The sequence below is a fragment of the Pelodiscus sinensis genome, chromosome 4 (assembly GCF_052426305.1).
Source record: "Pelodiscus sinensis isolate ZL-2025 chromosome 4, ASM5242630v1, whole genome shotgun sequence".
NCBI classification, from domain to species: Eukaryota; Metazoa; Chordata; order Testudines; family Trionychidae; genus Pelodiscus; species Pelodiscus sinensis.
The window spans coordinates 19044907-19065575 of record NC_143055.1 but is presented as its reverse complement, the minus strand read 5'-3'; the positions used below and the strand labels follow the sequence as shown (position 1 = coordinate 19065575).

Here is a 20669-nt window from a genome sequence, read left to right as displayed (position 1 = left end):
TATAGCTCGAGAATGCCGGGGGGTTATCAGGAAGGCGAAAGCGCAAATGGAGTTGCGACTGGCTAAGGATGTGAAGGATAACAAGAAAGGTTTCTACAGGCATGTCAACAAGAAGAAGGTGATCAGAGAGGGTGTGCAGTCCCTAATGGATGAAGGACGTAACCTAGTGACAGATGATGTGGGGAAAGCTGAAGTACTCAATGCTTTCTTTGCCTCTGTATTCACGGACAAGGTCGGCTCCTGGACTTCTGTGCTAAGTGACGCAAGATGGGAAGAAGATGGACAGCCCTTGGTGGGTAAAGAACAGGTTAGGAACTATTTAGAAAAGCTAAACGTACACAAATCCATGGGTCCGGACTTAATGCACCCAAGGGTACTGAGGAAGTTGGCAAATGTCATTGAGGAGCCTTTGGCCATTATCTTTGAAAAGTCGTGGAGATCGGAGAAATCCCGGATGATTGGAAAAAGGCAAATGTAGTGCCCATCTTCAAAAAAGGGAAGAAGGACGATCCAGGGAACTATAGGCCGGTCAGTCTTACCTCGGTTCCCGGAAAAATCATGGAAGGGATCCTAAAGGAATCCATTTTGAGACACTTGGATGAGAGGAAAGTGATCAGGAATAGTCAGCATGGATTCACAAAGGGCAAGTCGTGCCTGACCAATCTGATTAGCTTCTATGATGAGGTAACTGGCTCAGTGGACATGGGAAAGTCAGTGGATGTTATATACCTTGACTTTAGCAAGGCTTTTGATACGGTCTCCCACAATATTCTTGCCAGCAAGTTAAGGGAATGTGGATTGGATAAATGGACGGTAAGATGGATAGAAAGATGGCTAGAAGGCCAGGCCCAGCGGGTAGTGGTCAACGGTTTGATGTCAGGATGGCGGTCGGTTTCTAGTGGAGTGCTCCAAGGTTCGGTTCTAGGACCGGTTTTGTTCAATATCTTTATTAATGACCTGGATGAGGGGATAGATTGCACCCTCAGCAAGTTTGCAGATGACACTAAGCTGGGGGGAGAGGTAGATACGCTCAAGGGCAGAGATAGGATCCAGAGTGACTTAGACAAATTGGAGGATTGGGCCACTAGAAATCTCATGAGATTCAACAAAGACAAGTGTAGAGTCCTGCACTTGGGACGGAAGAATCCCAAGCATAGTTACAGGCTGGGGACCAACCAGTTAAGTTGTAGTTCTGCAGAAAAGGACCTGGGGGTTACAGTGGATGAGAAGCTGGATATGAGTCAACAGTGTGCCCTTGTAGCCAAGAAGGATAATGGCATATTAGGATGCATTAAGAGGAGCATTGCCAGCAGATCCAGAGATGTCATTATTCCCCTTTATTCAGCTTTGGTGAGGCCACATCTGGAGTATTGTGTCCAGTTCTGGGCCCCCCACTACAAAAAGGATGCGGACGCATTGGAGAGGGTCCAGTGGAGGGCAACCAAAATGATTAGGGGGCTGGAGCATATGACCTACAAGGAGAGGCTGAGGGACTTGGGTCTGTTTAGTCTGGAGAAACGAAGAGTGAGGGGGGATTTGATAGCAGCCTTCAACTTCCTGAAGGGAGGTTCCAAAGAGGATGGAGAGAGGCTGTTCTCAGTAGTGACAGATGGCAGAACAAGGAGCAATGGTCTCAAGTTGTGGTGGGAGTGGTCCAGATTGGATATTAGGAAAAACTATTTTACTAGAAGGGTAGTGAAGCATTGGAATGGGTTGCCTAGGGAAGTAGTGGAGTCTCCATCCCTAGAGGTATTTAAGTCTCGGCTTGACAAAGCCCTGGCCGGGTTGATTTAGATGGGATTGGTCCTGCCTAGAGCGGGGGGCTTGACTTTACGACCTTCTGGGGTCTCTTCCAGTTCTATGATTCTATGATAAGGGGATGGTTGGATGAAATAACATGATCTTGGTAACTAATTGACCATTCATTATCAGTTGGAAATAGGTCAATGGAGGGATGATAGGAGTTGCTATAGGGAACTTTCTGGGTGTCTGGCTGGTGAGTCTTGCCCACATGCTCAGGCTTTAGCTGATCGCCATATTTGGGGTCGGGAAGGAATTTTCCTCCAGGGTAGATTGGCAGAGGCCCTGGAGGTTTTTCGCCTTCCTCTGTAGCATTGGGCACAGATCACAGCTGAAGGACTCTCTGCATGTTGGGTCCTTCAAAGTATTTGAATGCTTCAATATCTTTGATATAGGTGAGAGGATTATTCTAAGAGGGGTGGTTGAGATTCTGTGGCCTGCACTGTGCAAGGGGTCAGACTAGATGATGATAATGGTCCCTTCTGACCTTAAAGTCTATGAATGAATCTATGTAAGGTATACAAAGTCAACTTTATAATTTGTTTCTTCACCACAGAATCCCATATAAGGAAAGTATAAAAATATTGTGTAACTGATAAAAATTCCAGTTAGTTACACGGTTAACTGCAAGGCTGCCAGTCCATGTCATGTTGGGCCCAGCCGGGAACCTGGCCAGGTTGGCTGCAGAGTGGCTGGTGGAAGGACAGCCATTATGCCAGCAGGCTCTGGTGGGACAGCGGTCTGCTGCGGTGGGGCCAGGAGCCCCAGGGTGGGAGCGTGGGGTTGCCACAGCAGGGCTGGTGGAGCCAAAAGCCCCAGCAATCCCAGCGCAGTGTGCTGCGGAGGAGAGAGATTCCTGGCTGTGGCGGGAGCGTGGGCTGGCTGGTCCAGTGCTGCTGTGGTAGGGCCAGCAGGACTGGGAGCATGGGTGGTGGGGCAGTGGTTTTCCATGGTGAAGCTGAAAGCCCCAGCGGTGAGACCATGGGCTGCCATGGCAGGGCAGCAGGGCTGGTTGCACATGGGGAGCCTGCTGGGAGGCCAGGCCAGGAGCTGAGCTGAGCTGGGGGGCCAGTGACATGCCAGTTAACAGGTAACTAATAAGCAACACTTGGTAAGGATGATGGTTACCTGTTTATATCACTACCCTGCACTGTGCACAGACCAATAAAATGCAACTCTAAACACATCCCCAGACTTAAATTCCATTCTTTAATCCAAATCTTAGTATCTCATCATCACAGAACACCGTTCAGTATAGTCACATTTAAAAGAAACATTTATTTTTCTTTTCACACAATGAAATATTAAATTAGAAGTGCCTGGTCAACATGCTCAACCTTCAGATCATGAAGTACTCTATTTTTAATGTGATAATTTATTCTCCACCCAACAACACTATCTCCACTACCCATATTTTATCATTACAAAGATATATGCAAATTCTTATGTTCCTACTCCATAATCATAAATTGTATCCTTTCCAATTCCAGTTACACTAATGATTCTAACAAGTTTCCTTACTTGAGGAACACTTGTGGAATATTATGTGGAAGAAAAGACATCTGATGTTTCCAAGTACGTACAAAAGAGCGGCTTCCTATTTGGTGGGGTGCTGGTGAATATTTTAGAAATTATATGAGAAGACAAGATTTCACACATTTAATGCAGAAACTCCATGGAAAGGAGTATCTTACATTAAGAATCATGAACATCTTATTTTAATTATGTGATTGATGTTAGCTAAGAAAAGCCTATCTGGAATTTGAAAATTTAGAAAAGGGCTTTTTAAAATCAGAAGCATAACATTTTATATACTTGAAAACGTAACCCAACTTTGCTTTTCTGAAGTGCAGGTTAAAGCCAATCATCTGTTCTAAAGGGAGTTTGCACTAACAGAGTTATAATGGAGAATGTGCCATAATCCAGCAACATAAAAAGTCTTTTGATTTTTTTAAAGTTATAAATAAAATACCAAAATTTCTCATTTAAAACAGTTACAATTAAAACGCATCACAAACATGCTACACCTACACTTACAGTCTTATAAAAATGAATTGTATAAGATCTAGTCTGTCCAGTCTAACCACCAGTTCTTAAAAGATCTGGCCTTTCAATTTCTGTTTCTCAAAAACTAAAAAGTAACATGTGCGAAGAAAGAACAAGCTGTATAGGATTGTTTTTGTACTGTACTTATGTGGTGGTGGAAGCTAGCCAAGCATGGCAGAGGAGTTAGTTAAGACATTGTCTTAAAGATTGAGACAATATATAGGAACTGATGAAGGCATCATAGAAAGGAACACTGGAGAGGACTGGAGAGAAAAAAAAGACAACATTCAGCATATACATAGCTTTCTACATTCCCCCACAAAAACTGTCATGGCTTTTGAGCATAAGGTACCGCCTATCCAGGAATATTTTGCAGAAATTTTTTCCCTAAGTAAAAAAGGAAAACAACGTCAAGTGTAAACAGTGCAAGAAGATGCTGCAGGGCCTAGTTGCAAGAATGAAACATCATAAGGAAAACTGCTTATTGGGAGAAAAGGATGTGGATAACAGAAATGTTAAATTTAGATTAATCGGCTAATCAAATAGTCGATGTAAATTGCATCAACTATTTGATTAGTCGATAAGGGCACCTACGCCTTTGAAGTGTAGCAACAGCCCCAGGGCTGTTACTACACTTCACAGGTGAAAGCGCTGCAAGGAGCATAGGGCCAGCAGGGGACTCAAGCAGTCCCCCACTGGCCCCATGCTCCCTGTGAGGTTTCAAAGTAGCAGCACCACACGGAGCCCAGGGTCAGTAGAGAGGAAGGGGGGGTGCCCTTCGCTGACCCTGGGCTGCACACGACATTTCAAAGCAGCAGCACTGCATGGAGCCCAGGGTCTAGCCCCAGGTTGCATACGGCACTGCCACTGTGAACCACATCCTCCTTTCCCCCCTCCCCACCTTGCTGCCTCTTTCAGATAGAGGCAGCAAGGAGGGAGGAGAAGCTACTAGTGACTAGCGTGTCAACTATACGATAAGCATTTGTTTATTGGATAGTGGACTAGTCATTCATATCCCTAGTGGATAAAGTTGTGGATATGGCTGAGTGTATCAACTGCTGAGTAACAGGGATGTGAAGGACTAGTTAACTATCCGATAAGCAAATGCTTATCGGATAGTGGATAGTTGCTTTCCCTCCGGCTTGTTGCCTTTATCAGAAAGCAGCAGCAAGAGGGGTGGGGGGGACAGCAGGGGAGAGAATGGGGTACTTAAAGCAGCAGCGCCGCATGGAGCCAAGGATCCGGCCCCAGGTTTCAAGTGGCGCTGCCTCTTTCAAAATGCCGTGTGCATCCCAGTGCCACCTGGGGTGTTCCTAGGCTGCATGCGGCATTTCAAAGCAGCGCCACATGGAGCCCGGGATCAGCTGGGGACTCGCTCCTGCTGACCCCAGGCTCCACGTGGCACTTTCACCTTTGAAGCGTAGCAACAGCCCCAGGACTGTTGCTACAGTTCAAAGGCGGAGGCGCTCTATCAACTAATCGAATAGTCGATGCAAAATGCATTGACTATTCAATTAGTCCATTAGTCAATATTTAATATCCTTGGTTAGTAAATTAAATAATTCAAAAAACAATGAGGAGTCCAGTGGCATCTTAAAGACTTAAAGATGTATTTGGGCATAAGCTTTCATGGGTAAAAATCCAATGCATCCTTCTTCAAGTCTCTCTGTGTCTTTTAGTGCAAGTGTAATTTGACAAAAATTCCCAACCTGTTTACTGTTGGATGTTGCTAGGAAAAAAAAGTTTAGCTTAACTAATTAAACAAGACATAAGGATTGGCTAACTAGGTTTAGAATCTATCACACAAGTGTATAAAACAGCAAACTGCAATAAGAGAAATCTAGAGTTGCCAGTTGACACTGAGTGTCATTTTCTTATTTTATATTATGTAATACACGTCCCTTATTTTGGAACATCACTGTCAGAGACAATAAGGGTGATGTCTTAAATCTATTCCCTAGTTCAGCATAATTGAGCTTCTCCAAGGGAACCCCATTCTATAGTTGTTTTCTCAAAAACCATACAGTGCTAGTGAGTTCAGTGGGGCTTACTCCAAAATTAAGTGCACTCTACGCAATTAGTCTTCGCTTTTTTTGGTATCTTGATTTAAAATTAGTGATTTTTTTTTTGTGATTTAAATTGTGAACTAAATCAATGTTTTAAATTGCCTTGATTTAAATCAACCCACCCGGATATGTTCTGAGAAATCAGACGTCATTAAAGTTTGTAAACTAAAACAATGGCTTTTGATTTTCATACCACCTCTCAGACACTCAGCAACATTTTATACAAGATGAAAATAACACAATGCTGGTTATGATTGTAAAGATAGCAGCATGCCATTTTCTTTCACACAGCCATCATAAATAATGCACCTGATTTGTACGGGTCATTTGTGTGAGGTACATGAAGCTTTCCTTCACCACACAACCCAGGAGCAACACGTGGTAAGCCATCACCCCAGTGAATGAACATTACAAATCTTGTCTTGACCATGTAATCTTAGTTTCAAAGTGCTTAGCTATTTAAAGTTTTACATCCAAGAGCAACATTTAGAAAATGACAGGTTAACCTTAGTTTATATGCTTGAAACAAATGTGGTGTTTAGTGACAAAGTACTGGTAATTTTGTTGCATCACCACAATCAGAAAACATTTAATATGTCAAGAAAAAAAAAAAATCAGTATACTGTATTACATAAAGCAAGTGAGCCGATCTACATCTATCAGAGCGCTGAAATGTAACATTGAATATATGTGGCTGTCAGGAATATGGCACAATGGATTACCTGGTTGCTCTAATTACAAACCAGCTGTATCGTGCGCTATCTTGTATATGTAAATTCAGTGTCATGAGTTTACTTCCAACTTAATAAATTGGTTGAGCTGATATTTGCCAACCAGCTTGCAACATACTGCTCATCAAACGTTGTGAAAAAATGGAAAACACTGATAAATCTATGAGTACATTTAATAGTACAAGCAAAAGTTGTCAAATATATGTTATATGTGGAACTAACTTACGTAATGACGACTTGTATAATATTTTCTCACCTAAGGACAGGAAAAGTTTTTCTACTATGAAGAATACAGTATATAGTAACACATGAAAGTGTTTTCACAACATTATAAAGCTTAGACCACAATCTCTTAGAAATTATACAGAGTTTATCTTAAAAGTGAGATACATAAATGGTAACAATCAAGTCTAAAAACTAAAGGCAGCTGTCAAGCGGAAGGATAACCAGCCTCTAGTGATGAGCTATTGCAAGAGATCTGCTTGTTAAGTTACCATCTTAAGAAAGCCACTAAAGTTCTGGACTCTGCATCTCTCAGATGCATGGCCTATAGCTAATCCAGTTATCAGAGACAATAAACCTCTTCACTAATTGAATCACCTTTCATCTTCCATGTTGTGTTTTAGGATTGCTCCATTTCCCCCTGGTATTACCAATCATGTTTTAATGCAGTGCCTAGGGACCATCAAGATGGGTGCACCATTGTGCTAGGTACTGTACAAACAGTAATAGCTAGACCCTACCCCTGAATTACATGCATTATATTAAAGTTCAGTTTCAAATTCTGTGCAACACTTCAACCTCCTGCTACTTATTTTCTAGAATAATACTAGAGTTGGATGGCATCCTCTCAATTTAGCAGTGAAGTCCATATTTCTTCAAGATAGTCACAATTTACATTAACACCTATCATCCAAAACAGAAATTATGTTTAACAAATACTGTATAGCATGGTAGTTATGCCAGCTATTATGGTAGACAGGAGAGTAGGGGAGGGCAAGATTGGTGTATTAAAAAATATTGTTTATATTAATCACTGATTGTTTTGCTAGAGCAATGTGAATCAAACAGGAAATAAGACCACACTCAGAAGTTGTCCAGTTGGTTACATCATTAAGTACATATTATTAAACCATTTCTTCTTTCTCCAATGTGTATGGCAATGTTCTTATGGAGAAGAAAAATCAATGAGTCAAATAAGGTATACAATAAAACCTGCACGTAAGTACACTGCCAACTGGAAACTCTCACCTAAATTAACTGCCAAGCACCTTTAAAGAAAAAAATCTGTTCAACCTTTAAAGAAAAATAAAGAAAAACCAGCATCTGTTGCTGTCTTGTTCATTTTAACAAAGTAGCTCTATATGATCAATAATTTGACTGATTTTTGCTTAGCCCTGCAATAGGCCCTTAAGACAGGTGTCATTGCACAACCACACACTTACAATAAACTAAACTAAAGTGCAACTCTTTCCTAGTAAAACTCAGCAAGCAGGCCCAAAATGTTTCTACAGCTCAACATGCCAACCTGCAATTGCACTTATAATGAACATGTAACTTTTCAGTACAATTATTCTGGGAGAAAACAGAACCTCACTTTAAGCATGTGCCCTAGGTGACAACGCCTCAAACCTCTTCTCTCGCTCCTCCACCCACAAGCTTCAGCACAAGCCCTGGGGACGCAGAAAGATGGGATGCCGGGCATGGGAAGCCGTGAGGGATGCTCCAACTACTTCCCGAGACTCCCCACCACCACGTCCGATGGGTCAAGCTGTGGCGCCCTGCCCCATGGGGTGAGGAAGAGGAACTGTGCCCAGCCCCGCATCCTCACGGTGATGGCAACACCCCTGGGAGCCCTGCTGCAGGGGGACAGCGAGTCGGCCAAAGGGGGCTCTCACCGGGGCTGACTGCCCAGCCAGGGAAGGCGTGTGCGGGGCTCAGCTACAGCGGGGCGCCTGTCACTGCCGCCGCAGAGCGACCCCTCCATAGGCTCCCCGCCTCCCGAAGAGGGTGGGTGCGGCCAGGTCCCCCGCCCCTCGAAGGGCCCCCCTCTCACCTCGCCGTGTCCCGCCCCGGCCCCTCCAACGCCGCCGCTCAAGGCTCCGTTGCTGGCGGCCGTTGCCGGCGCTGTCAGCAGGCCGCCCCCCACGCTCGGCGTGGCAGCCCCTGCCTGGGCTGGAGCCCGCAGGGCGGCCGAGACCGAGGCGGCCGCGCTTTTGCTCAGGCCGCCCGTCCCGCCGCTGGGTCCGGGGCCGCCGGTACTGCCGAGGCCACCGCCCCGCTTGTTCTTTCTGCGCTTGGCTCCTCGCTTGGCGTCGGCCGGACTCATCGTGTCTGACACCCGGGCAGGGAGGAGGCAGCGGGGAGCTCGGAGCCGCCGGCAGCGCCCGGAGGGGGAGCGGAGAAGGCCGGGCCACAGGCACCGAGGAGCGGGGCGCACGAACTGTCACTATAACGGGGACTCCCTTGGCCCCAGCGCCGCTGACCAGAGTTACCGTCCAATATGGCGGACACAAGGGGAAAGTGATCCCCCTTTACGTCGGGGGGCTCCCCCTTGCGCTGACGGGAACCCGCGCCGCGTAGCACGCCGGGAAATGCAGTTGTAATCCTGCTGCCACTTCGGCACCGTACCCTACCCGCGGCAGGATGGGGACTACAACTCCCAGCGTGCATTGCGCAGCCCGTCCGGGAGCGGTCAGTTATGTCATCTCGCATCGCACCGTTCGATGGGATATGTAGTTTTCTTGGCAGCCGTTAGCCCGCTTGACCAACGTTACCACCCTTGTCTGGAGACTACAGAGCCGCAAAAAAGGAGCAGGAGTGGAAGAGTCTAACAAGACCACGTGATGTTCGATACAGGGGCTTGTTAAAGGGGTAGAGGCCTTAGGCAGCCCTCCAGGAGTCCATTGTACAGAGGGTATGTCAGGTCAGTCTTGTGTATAATACAGTATAGCTGCTGCACTGGGTACAAGGTCGTTTCCCAGGTATGCACGTAATAGAAATGGTTCTAATGGCACTTGCAGTTTCCAGATGTGATGTCTGCAGCAGTGTTTTTCTCCTGAGTGGAACCCCCATGCAGTGAACATGGGTTGAATGCATCTCAGTTCAGTGTAGCTCCCTCTCCATGGTGTATGCAGGTTTGGGCCTCTGCTGAGACATCCAATTAGTGCAAAGCACAGTGATGAGTTTGAGATATGGGAGTTGGAACCAACCACATTCATTGAAAATATGGCCCATCAAACATCCATTGGATGATGATAGCTTTTAACCTGCTCGGAGCTGTTGTGGATTTGTTACACTTTTAAATATAAGACTTGTTCTCTGGAAATATATATTTATTAACTTGAGGTCTGACTCTTTGAAGGTTACACAGGTAGACCCTTCCCGTGAAAATGCATCAACATTTCATTCACACAACTAGGAGCCTTCTGCAAACACAGTGTATAGTACAAAACAAATATTTTTTTAAATGAAGTAGAATTTTAAAGTTGTAAATACACAATAGTGAATTATTTCAGTAGTTACTTTTTATTACAGAAGCCTTATAAATTGAAACTCCAGACCTACAGATGCACTACCATTAGGCTGTACAGCCTTTCCCTGATGGCACTTCAGAATGTAGTCCACAAAAATCAACATGTGAGGCCAGGACTCCTCTAAGCTAGCCATTGGGAGATGCTGACAAGAAGGGTGCATCCTAAGTCCTTCCCTTCTCCCAGAGCCAGGCACCTATGTCCAAGCTTCAGAGAGGCCCTATATCTGATAGGGAGCCCAGTTAAGAACTCAAGTATCAGAGGGGTAGCCGTGTTAGTCTGAATCTGCAAAAGTGACGAGGAGTCCTGTGGCACCTTATAGACTAACTGAAGTGTAGGAGCATAAGCTTTCGTGGGCAAAGACCCACTTCGTCAGATGCATGTTCTTCTGTTAAGAACTGTTCTTCTGGAGTCAGGCAGCTAAAGCAGGGGTGGGGAATCTTTTTTGGGTCGGGGGCCGTTGACCCACAGAAAAATCAGTCGGGGACCACCTACAAGTGAGAAGCAAAGTGAGAAGCCCCTGAATGAGAGCCACGGAGGGTCCAGGTTAGTAGATTTTGTGTGCTCCAGCCCTATGTGAGGGTGGTTGGGGGATTGGAGCGCCAGTGCAAGCTCCCCAATGCTGAGCCTCGGAAGCCAAATCTATGCAAGCCAGGTGCCACATTCGGCCCCTGAGCCTGAGGTTCCCACCCCTGGCCTTAAAACCACATCTATACTTATTACACCAGAGGTCAATCTTCTGGTGTTTGATTTAGCGTGTCTAGTTAAGACCTGCTAAATTGAACACTGAAGGCGGCCCTGGCTAGCGCCGGTACTCCTGGCAGTCACGAGGAGGAGTAAGGGAAGCCAAAAGAAGTGTTTGGTCCCATCGGCCTCCCTCTGTGAAGACAATGCCAAGCTCAGCTTAAGGTAAGATGACTACAGCTACATATTTTACTTAGCTAGAGTAGCATACCTTAACCCTGACCTTCCAGGTCTAGTGAGGACCAGGCCTAAGACATTTCACACAAGAATGAGCATGGAACTAACTTCACACAAAATGCATGAAGAAAGAGTTGTACAGCCTACTACCCGTAGCCCAGTGGTTAGAACATTCATTGGGAAAGTGAGAGACCAGGCACATTTCCCGCTTTAGCTGTGGGGAGAAAGGATGTCACACCCCTTAAGAGAGAGCTCTCTGCAATGGGTTATCCGATAGTCTGATGTAGGGCTCCCTCAGTCTCTCTTATTAAAGCTTTTCCGCTTTGGATAAATTATTAAATAGTCATTAAAGCAGGGGGCTGGACCCTGGTCTCCTTCCTTCCAGGTGACTGCCTTTACTACCAGATTAAAATCATTGTGATCCTTCCTCAATGACTAAATATTTATACACAGCAGGAAGCTCTAACAGGCATGATTGAGTGAGACTATCCTGTAACCAAGGGGTTGGAGCATTCTTCTGAGAGATGTAGGAGACTGGTTCAATTCTTTCTCCCAATCAGGCAGAGGAAGGAATTGAATGTGGGATCCTTCATCCCAAGTTAGTGCACTAACCACTGGGCTAAAAGTTGCAAGGTGGGCACCATCTCTTCCCTTTGCCATTTGAATAGGACCTGATCCTGCAGGGGTGCTCAGAGGCTGGCTACTGGTTAGGTTTATTCTATTAGTGAATCACACCTTGGCTTAGGCAGGACATAGGTGTCCGAGTATATGAGCCAGCAATGCACATGCACAGAGGCAGGAACTTGGTTGCTAAATAAGTTTAGGCACCCACAGGGTTAGGTTGCAGTCAAGAAGTTTTGTGGATGATAGTTGTAGCTAAAATTGGGATTCAGATGTCTAAGTAACTTTGTGGATCTGGATTTTCCTATCACTGTGCTTCTGACATTGACCTTCTTAAATTTTCCTAACATAGGGATAAACTCCAGTTGGTTCCTGATCCAAAAGTACAGGCCCCTGTCACTTGTGCTAATGAAAAATCTCTATTAATTCTAAAGGTTTCACACATTTGAGAAGTTCTAACTCTATCCAGTAGAGGGCAGTGGTACACATGAAGCAAGCCCATCTCTCTATCAGGTGATTTCTAAATCATCAACTACTTAATAGGTCTGCAAAATTTTCTGGTATTAGGTGTGTTTGGGGCATGACAAGGGCCCATAAATTATGAGGCATTGCATTACCATATTTTGACATAATATGATGAAATAGCATTGCAGCATGCAGAGGGACTGATAGAAGCAGATTATATTTTGCTGTGTTATTATAGTGTATTGAAGCCAGTGGCGGATTACCATAGTATTGTGTTTTGATGCAATACAGTGTGACTGAATATGATAGTATGAAGCTGAGTGTTGCAAGCAGTTTCTTTTCGAAGCAGTCTTGCATCACAGTTTATTAATGGTTTTTGCCCTGTGGCACAATGACAACACTTAGCCTTTCCTACTCACAAAAAGGGCAACTCTAGGTTATAGTTATGTGGATAGAAAGTGCACAGATATTTTATTGTCTTGTAATGAGGGAAGTGGTGTTTCCATTCTTGCAAACCTTCTGCCCACAGTGAAATTGTTCTATGACTAGCCTTTCTCAATCTACTGCAAAAGATATTTCTATGTACGCATATGCAATTATGAAACTAGGAAGACAGGCACTTTAATTCACCGTTGAATCTCATTGCTGATATATCACTTCCCATCTTGTTTTATATGATGGCTAATTAGATTGTGAATTCTTTGGGGTAGAACCTTTGTCTTCCTATCTGCCGGTCATGCTTAGTGAAATGTTAACGTTATACAAACAAATAATAATAAGTGTTATACAGAAAACACACCTTCACAGACTTGAGGAAGAGCTCTGTGCAAGCTCAAAAGCTTGTTTCTTTCACCAATAGAAGTCAATTCAATAAAAGATATTATCTTGCCCACCTTGTCTTACCTTAACAAACAGCGTTTAATTTCAAGGGGGAAAAAACCCAACCAAACCAAAAACAAACAAAAAAAACAAACAAAAAAACCCCCTACAATATGCACAACAGCAGAAATTCTGATTTTGTATCATAAAGCAGCATTTTTACATAAGGTATTATTGTTAATCTGGAGGGCTCCTATTTTTCATGTGATATTTTGGCACACTCTTATTTAAGTCTGATTGAGAGCCAGCTTTATCTTTTCCTAGAGATTTTATTTATTTACACTTGTCCCCATTCATCCAGCCCTGTGCTTCCAAAAGAAATTATTACAGCTCTGTCAGTCTGTATGTTCCCCGTGTGTTGCAGATAAAATGCATTAATCTAGGGGACTATTATAACAAAAAGCAGTCAACACTGCAGCAGCAAAAGCAATAATACTTTGTCATCACCATGTTTAATTCCCTTGTTACAGAAGTATCACTATGCAGGTTTTACTCTTCCCACTATAAAGAGCCAGCAGCAGGTCATGTTTTTTTTTAATTCAATTTTCAAAATTAAAAACAATTCCCATATCTGAATGTGATTGTGAATATTTATAAGCTGTGCAAAGCAGAGTTGTGGTTTTGGTGGGTTTTTTTTCTAAATCAGTGAGTGAATTTACTGCCCAGGAAGCGTGAGTGGTTTCCTACACAGCTCTCCCACCATACTTCATTTTTAACTTGTAACCAATCTTAGCTGCTGATGCAGGCCCAGGTCATTTTAGAAATTTTTACCAGTTTTTTTGGCAAATCTGAAATGCATATGGAGTGGAAGGGGTGGGGATGATGTAACCAGACACACTTGGCTGTGACTGTGACTCCTACACCTTTATTTCTGCCCTTACTAATCAGTCAGCTAAAATATTTGAGTTAATTAACTTTAATTTGCCTCACTATGTCTCTTCACCAGAGCCTCACACTTTGAATTCCTGGGCAATAATATATTATTTAGACTGTGAATAATTTCAGAATTGCTGAGAATGGCACCTGAAATAGTCACAAACAGTAGGACTGATGAAGAGTGAATATAAGAATAATGTCATGATTTCCAATGTTTTGCTACAGGCTTCCATAGTATCGTAGATTAGTCTTTGAGGCATATAGTCAATAAAAAGATGTGTGCAGAATTCCACAGGGCTCAATTAGGGTCAGACTCTGCCTTCAAAATTCACATGAGCATAGGAAAGCACAATGTAGCTTTTACAGTTTAATTGGAATGTTTGTGACCATGTCCTAGCATACACCTGACAGTGATCTGTAGAACTCTACAACTTGAAGAAGTCATCACTATAAATAAAGAAAGGCCCCCTGCTGCCTACAGTTATTAATAATTTTTCATTTATTAATTGTATTATTGTAGCTCTTTGGTGCCTTAGTCACAGACAAGACCCAGTTATGCTAGGCGTCATGCAAACACTGAACAAAATGACAGTTCCTGCCCACAGAGATCTTAATATCTACATAATTAAAAATAATCAATTGGTTCATAGTAATCCAAAGAATGGTAGATACTGTACAGATATTTAGAAGTTACAATCTCTGCCCCAGTGAAACTACAGTGGAAAGGCTCCTTTTATTGCAGTGGGCTCTGGATCAGGGTCTTCAGCCCAATCCTGCAGACTCAGCCATCAGTCGTCCCATTGAAGTCAATGGGACTGCTCAGATGTCCCACTGTTGCAGGGTAATCAGGTAACCAGTGTGGGTGATACGACAGGCTACCTGCCCATCCTGAACACTGCAGACTGTGCTGTGCCCCAGAAGCAACCAGTAGTAGGCCTGGCTCCTAGGCATGGGCTGGAGAAGAGTACAGGGCTCTGCACTGTGCCCCTGACCTGAGCACTAAGTCCACACTCCCATTGGCTAGGAACCTGCTGTGGCTGCTTCTGGGGTGAAGCATCATCTGCCATGACAGGAGAGGCAGGAAACCTGCCTTGGTATCCTCCTCCCCGGCTGCACTGCTGACTCAGAGCTGCTCAGGGTAAGCTCCTTCTGCCCCAGCCCTGCCAAATCTGGAGCCCCCTCCTACACATCAAAGCTCTCATGCTCAGCCCCACCCTGGCACCCACACTCTAGTCAAATTATGTTGGGTTGCGGGTATCAACAATTTTCTTCAACTGGGTCATGGAGAAAAAAGTTTGAAAACCACTGTTCTGTATGATTGAAGACACAGTATATCACTGACATTAGGAAATATGATCAGTTCCACATATGCTGTCTTCAATTTGTTTACAGGGTCAAAGGATGGGACAAGATTCACAATATTGAAATCCTCAGTCATTGCCAGATGTATGGCATTCAAAGCTTGCTCATAAACACTCGGCTGCATTGGTCTTGGTATTTCTATCATATGGCTGATTTGAGAAGACTCAAGACCCTATTTTATAGTCAGCTAAAGCAAGACACCTGTTCTCTCATACTGGAGAGTACAAATGACATAAAAGACACACTGAAATCCAGTTTGAAAACATGGGAAGTTGACCACAGCAACTTGGAAGCAGCATGGCACATTTCTCATGTTGCTGTTAACTGTATTAAAGCAAGGTGCATTAAGAGCTTATATAAAAATATGAACAGCACAAAGCAAGGAACACAATATCCTGAATTAGACAATCTTGTCTTCCCCAGCTCTGACATTGGTTTGACCTTGCATAAACATGTTCATTTATAGTATTTGCTTAATTTTCATATGACAACAGCAGCAAGATACTTCTTCATCACAACCCAGTTCACCTTTGAGTCTCAGATTTTTTTCAAAGCCAAGATCCAACTAACATTCAGGTGAATGGAAACCCTTTGCTTCTTTCTTCAGATATGTTCTGAAACATACCCAGCACCTTATAAAGCATTGCTTGATTATTTGTGGACATTAAAACATGGATTTATAAAACTGAATATTGTCTTGTGAATTTTGCTATTTTTCTCAATGAAAAATGATACTTGTTTGCGTTAAAAAAGCCACACAGCCTTAATCTATTGTTTTAAAATAGTTATAAAGAAACATTTTACAAATCAATACTGAAGTAGCAGAAAATGAGAGAAACTGTACAGATTCCAATTTATCCCAATAATGATAAGAATGGGCTTTTTACACAGAAAATTGAATATTTTGATATGCATACAGATTGCTGACAAATCACTAGAGGACAGCCTGCAAGCAATACTGGCAGCAATTCAAAATAAAATAAATTGACTCTGACAAATCTGTCCTCCGATGCTTCATAAACCATGGAATACAATTAAGTGTGAAATCAAGTTCAAACTGATAGCTCCAATTCCAAAATAAAGTGTTGCTGCCCCTCCTGTCCCAAGTGGTTAGCTAACCTTTGGGTCCTTGTCACTTTATTCCCATTAGGAGAAGAAACTGATAGTACAAGTCAGGTGTATTTGGTGCAGTCCTTGTTTATGTGTAAAAAATGTCCACAAAATTCTGTCTCATGGAGCACAATGGAAACAAACAACAGCAAGATGTTTCTTTACCCCTCTGATTCTTTACTTATAGTTTCCAAGTCTGCTTCTCCATGCCTGTGCCCTAAGGAACTGTCTTTGTGACCACTCAGGAACATGTTCACTGCTGACTATCTTGCTATCTGCTAACTTTCTCTGCTTTCTGTCTTTCCCTTTCCTTTTCATTTGCAGCTAAACTCAGGGAAATCCTTCAGGTCTTGCCCTGCAGCCCAGTTCTTACATTTTTTTTACAACTGTCATTACAAGAGAGGAGATTAATTGCTCTTTCTATTAAGCCTAAATAAAGGCAGGTCTACACCTCAGAGCAAAGTCAACCTAATTTACACAACTCCAGCTATATGAAACTCTCCCATTGACTTCCCTTACACTTCTCATTCTTATGGAGTACTGGAGTTAACAAGAGAGCGATTGGCAGTCAGTTTACTGGGTGTTCACTAGATCTGCTAAATTGACCCATGGGGGATTAATTGCCACAACACTGATCCTCTAGTGAGGGTAGACAAGCCCTAAAGTTTGCTTAGTTCTACTATTTTTTTAAACCAGGTTGTGACGGGGAAGACACTCCCCGCACTGACAACAGCGCCCCCGGCGAGGCGCAGGGCGACGCGGCCGGGTGGGACGCAGGGGAGAGCGGCCGGCAGGAGGGAAAGCCGCCGAGCCAGGAGGCAGGTGCGTGGGCCCGTGCGGCGGCAGGCGCGCTGCCCGCAGCAGGCACTTGGACCCGGGAGAAGGCGGCGGGGAGGCGGAGGACGGACCGGCACGTCTCGGGCGTGCCAGCATATAAAGGGGGGGAGCTGGAAGGGGAGGAGGCTAACGGCATTCCCTCTACCCCCGCAGGCAACCCCGGGAGGAACGCCGGAGGACCAGAGGAGGAGCGCCGGACCCCTGCAGCCCAGACCCAACACGGGACGACCCACCCCGGGGACCCGAGGACGGGGGCAGGTGGCAGACGACTCTGACCCCCCCACCCAAGGAGGGAAGAGGGCCGAGCCCGCTGGAGGGCAAACCCCTGTTGCCGGCCCGTGAGTGGGGCCGAGGGTGGAGAGCCCTCCCCGTCCCCTGGCTGAGAGTAAGCCAGGGCGCTGCGGCAGCTGCCATAGGAGCAGAGACAAAGGGACAGAGACAAAGGGGCAGAGACAGGGGGCTAGAGGCACAGGTGAGTGGGGTCGCGGGGTGACTCCTCTCCCTTCCCCGCTTGGTACTGCCACACAGGTCTGTGATTGCTTAATGATCACAGACCTACTTGATGACAGACATTAATAGCTTCCAATATAACAGTAGAGATGCATCTACACTGCACCTGTGGCTCGAAATAAGCTACACAATTTGAGCTATGCAAATATCATCACTTATTTTGAGTCAATTTCAGACTAGCTTATTTCAAAATTCGGTTTTTGTCTATACAGCACTTACTTTGAAATAACCCTCTATTCTGAAACGTCCCTTACTCTTTGTGGAATGAGGTTTACAGGGACATTAGAATAGCAAAATAACAGGCATGCTCAAAAGACACAGCGTCTGCAGTGTAGACGTAGCCTAGAAGTTCTCCTGGAATTGTCCAAATAGAAGCTACCATCGGGGGCAACTGGTGAAGGGTGACATGGGGCCACTGGCCACGTAACTGCCCCAGCCCAGGGAGGGCCAAGACAACATCCATCTGTGAGTATGTGTAAGAGCTCTGGCTGGGGGTACAGGCTTTGCAGTTGGGCCAGGGATGAGAAGGTTTGGAGCATAGGCTGCCCTGGGGCTGTGACAGGGAGAAAGGTCTCCCCCACAGCAGCACTTGGGCTGGGGTGGAGGGCAGGGAAAGGTACCTCTTTCCACCATGGCAGTTCTGGAGCTGGGGATGCAGGATAGGTGCCTCTCCCATGGCTGAAGCAAGTTCCAGGCCAGGCTGGGTTAGGACTGCAGGAGAAGTACCTCTCCCACAACCATGGCAGGTGCATGGTTGGGGCCGTGGGAGAGGTACCTCTACTGTAGCCATGGAAGGTCCATGCCAGACTATACTGGGACTATGGAAGAGGTGCCTCTGTTACATCTATATACACAGAAATGAGCTGTGGGTATTCACATTCATATCTGTGGAGGCAGGTAAGTGCAGATATAAAGCAGATATCTGCAGATTTGCAGGGCTCTATGGATAATGATGTGAACTCTCCCAAAATCTTAGGTTGTTTGAAGCTGATTTTGGGTTCTGACCCAAGCCAGATTAATGAGACAGCTGTGAATTTTAGACCCAGATTGAAACTCCTCACTGACATATATCTTTTTGCATCTACTTAAATATTTAGCTTATTTGATGAGATTCTTGAGATTGAATGGACTTGAGTGTAGGCCCATTTTATAGTATCTCCTAAAATCCAGAACATATTTTAACTTTATTTGAATAACCCTTAAGAGTGCTTTGGGGTTGTTTAGTTTACAAATATATATTCCCAGAAGTCATTGCGCACCACAAATTTCATAATAGGGGTTAATACTTAAGTGCTCTCATGATCACACCCAAATGCTTTCAATCCAGCTCAGATTCCTGTGGCTTAATGTCATTTGTGAAGTGGGATTTTTGTCATATTAACAGTCATTTTGATTTAATTAAAAGCAATTCTTTCAGTGTGCTAATATGATGAATACAGGGTAGCATCGTTTAGGACTTCTCTCATTCCCATGGTAAAAAACATTGAAGAGAATCCCTTAGACCAGATCATATTTGGCAGAGATTGGCACAAATCCAGAAATGTATGATTTGCATTATGAATGAGAATGAAGCATTTATTAAAAGTAGAAGTTTTCTTTGCAGTGTTCTTTGACATGAGTTGAGGGTGTTCAGGATGTCAGGTCCAGACTGAATAAGCATGGACATGCTTGCACACTATATGCTTTTAAGACATAGTTATATAACTGCAGGAAAGCAGTTTGAATGCATTAATTATATTTTCTGAGTAGTTTCAGTATCTGAGTCTTCATTTGCAGCAGCAGTATCAAAAGCATTGGAACAGGCAGGCTAATTAATCCAGGCAGTTCCTGGGTTGAGGGCTGCTTTTTTTGTCTGTGGCAAACCCCTGTGTGCATTGCACTGTTTGCTTGTATAGATGAAAAGGAGCTTAATCTCTCTGGTTATATTTAGCATTCGCAGTCAAATACACAATTGGCAAAACCCCAGAGAGAAATCAGGGCACTCTTGTGCCGTGTAATGTGTTTTTAAAGTTCAGAATATCACAGAATCAAAATACTCATCAGACTGAGTGGGAGGGCGGGTGTGTGTGTGTGAAAAACTGTAATAATTAAGCATTTAGGGCCTGAGCTGTACATCTGTACAAGTCACTTTACTTATGTGAATAGCTATATTGCTTTGAGTGGGTCTACTCATCTAGTAACTGCTCACTAGCTTAAGCATTTGAAGGTTCTGATTGTAAGCAGCTTAGGACAAGGACACCTGGCTTTCTCTGTTCTCATATCTTAGGCCAGGTCTACACTGGTGGAGAAAATTGGTGCAAGATACGCAACTCCACCTATGTGACTTGCATAGGTGGAGTCAATGTAGCTTGCCTGATTTTCTGGGGCAGCCCTACAGCATGAGGTTGATGGGAGAAATGCTCTGTCGACTTCCCTTACTCCTTGTGACAGTGAGGAGTAGTGGTGCCAATGGGGGCACCCTCAGTGTTCAATTTAGTGGGTATTTAATAGACCCACTAAATTGATCCCCTGAGGATCAATTGCCAGAGTGCTGATCCTCCAGCAAGTAAAGATGTGGCCTTTGTCTTTACACTGTACTTACCACTGTGGTATCTGAGGGCCTGTCTACGTTACAGAGTTTTGTTGGAAAACGGCTGTTTTTCTGACAAAATCTGAGTTACATCCACACTGCAATCGTGTTCTTCCGAAAGTAAATCTAAAGAAGAGAGGATTTTTTCCAGCATTGATAATCCTCTTTCTATGAGGAAGAAGCCTTTTTCCAAAAGAGCTCTTTCGGAAAAAGGCATGCGTGGATGGGGAAGAGGGAGTTCTTTCAAAAGAAGAGGAAAGAGGAAAAAACACAGGTGCCCTGGTGGCCACTCTGTCCATAGCAATCACAGCTTAAATGTGAGATAGCGTCCAGTCTGTGTGGA

The 20669-nt window shown here is 44.4% G+C and overlaps 1 protein-coding gene and 1 long non-coding RNA gene across 3 annotated transcripts in view; one reads left to right on the top strand and one right to left on the bottom strand.

The window, feature by feature from the left end:
- FAM193A (family with sequence similarity 193 member A) overlaps positions 1-9156 on the bottom strand; it is a 127267-nt gene extending 118111 nt beyond the window's left edge. For both annotated transcript variants that reach the window (XM_075930865.2, XM_006134711.5), the window contains exon 1: positions 8700-9156. In XM_075930865.2, the coding sequence (XP_075786980.1) occupies positions 8700-8972 (273 nt within the window). In that variant the 5' untranslated portion in view covers positions 8973-9156. The remainder of the gene's footprint in view (positions 1-8699) is intronic.
- Positions 9157-9227: 71 nt separating this feature from the next.
- LOC112547696 (uncharacterized) lies at positions 9228-19452 on the top strand. The gene is made up of 3 exons (XR_003091494.3): positions 9228-9569; positions 17107-17232; positions 17401-19452. It is a non-coding gene; the product is annotated as an uncharacterized LOC112547696 (long non-coding RNA).
- Positions 19453-20669: the final 1217 nt, after the last annotated feature.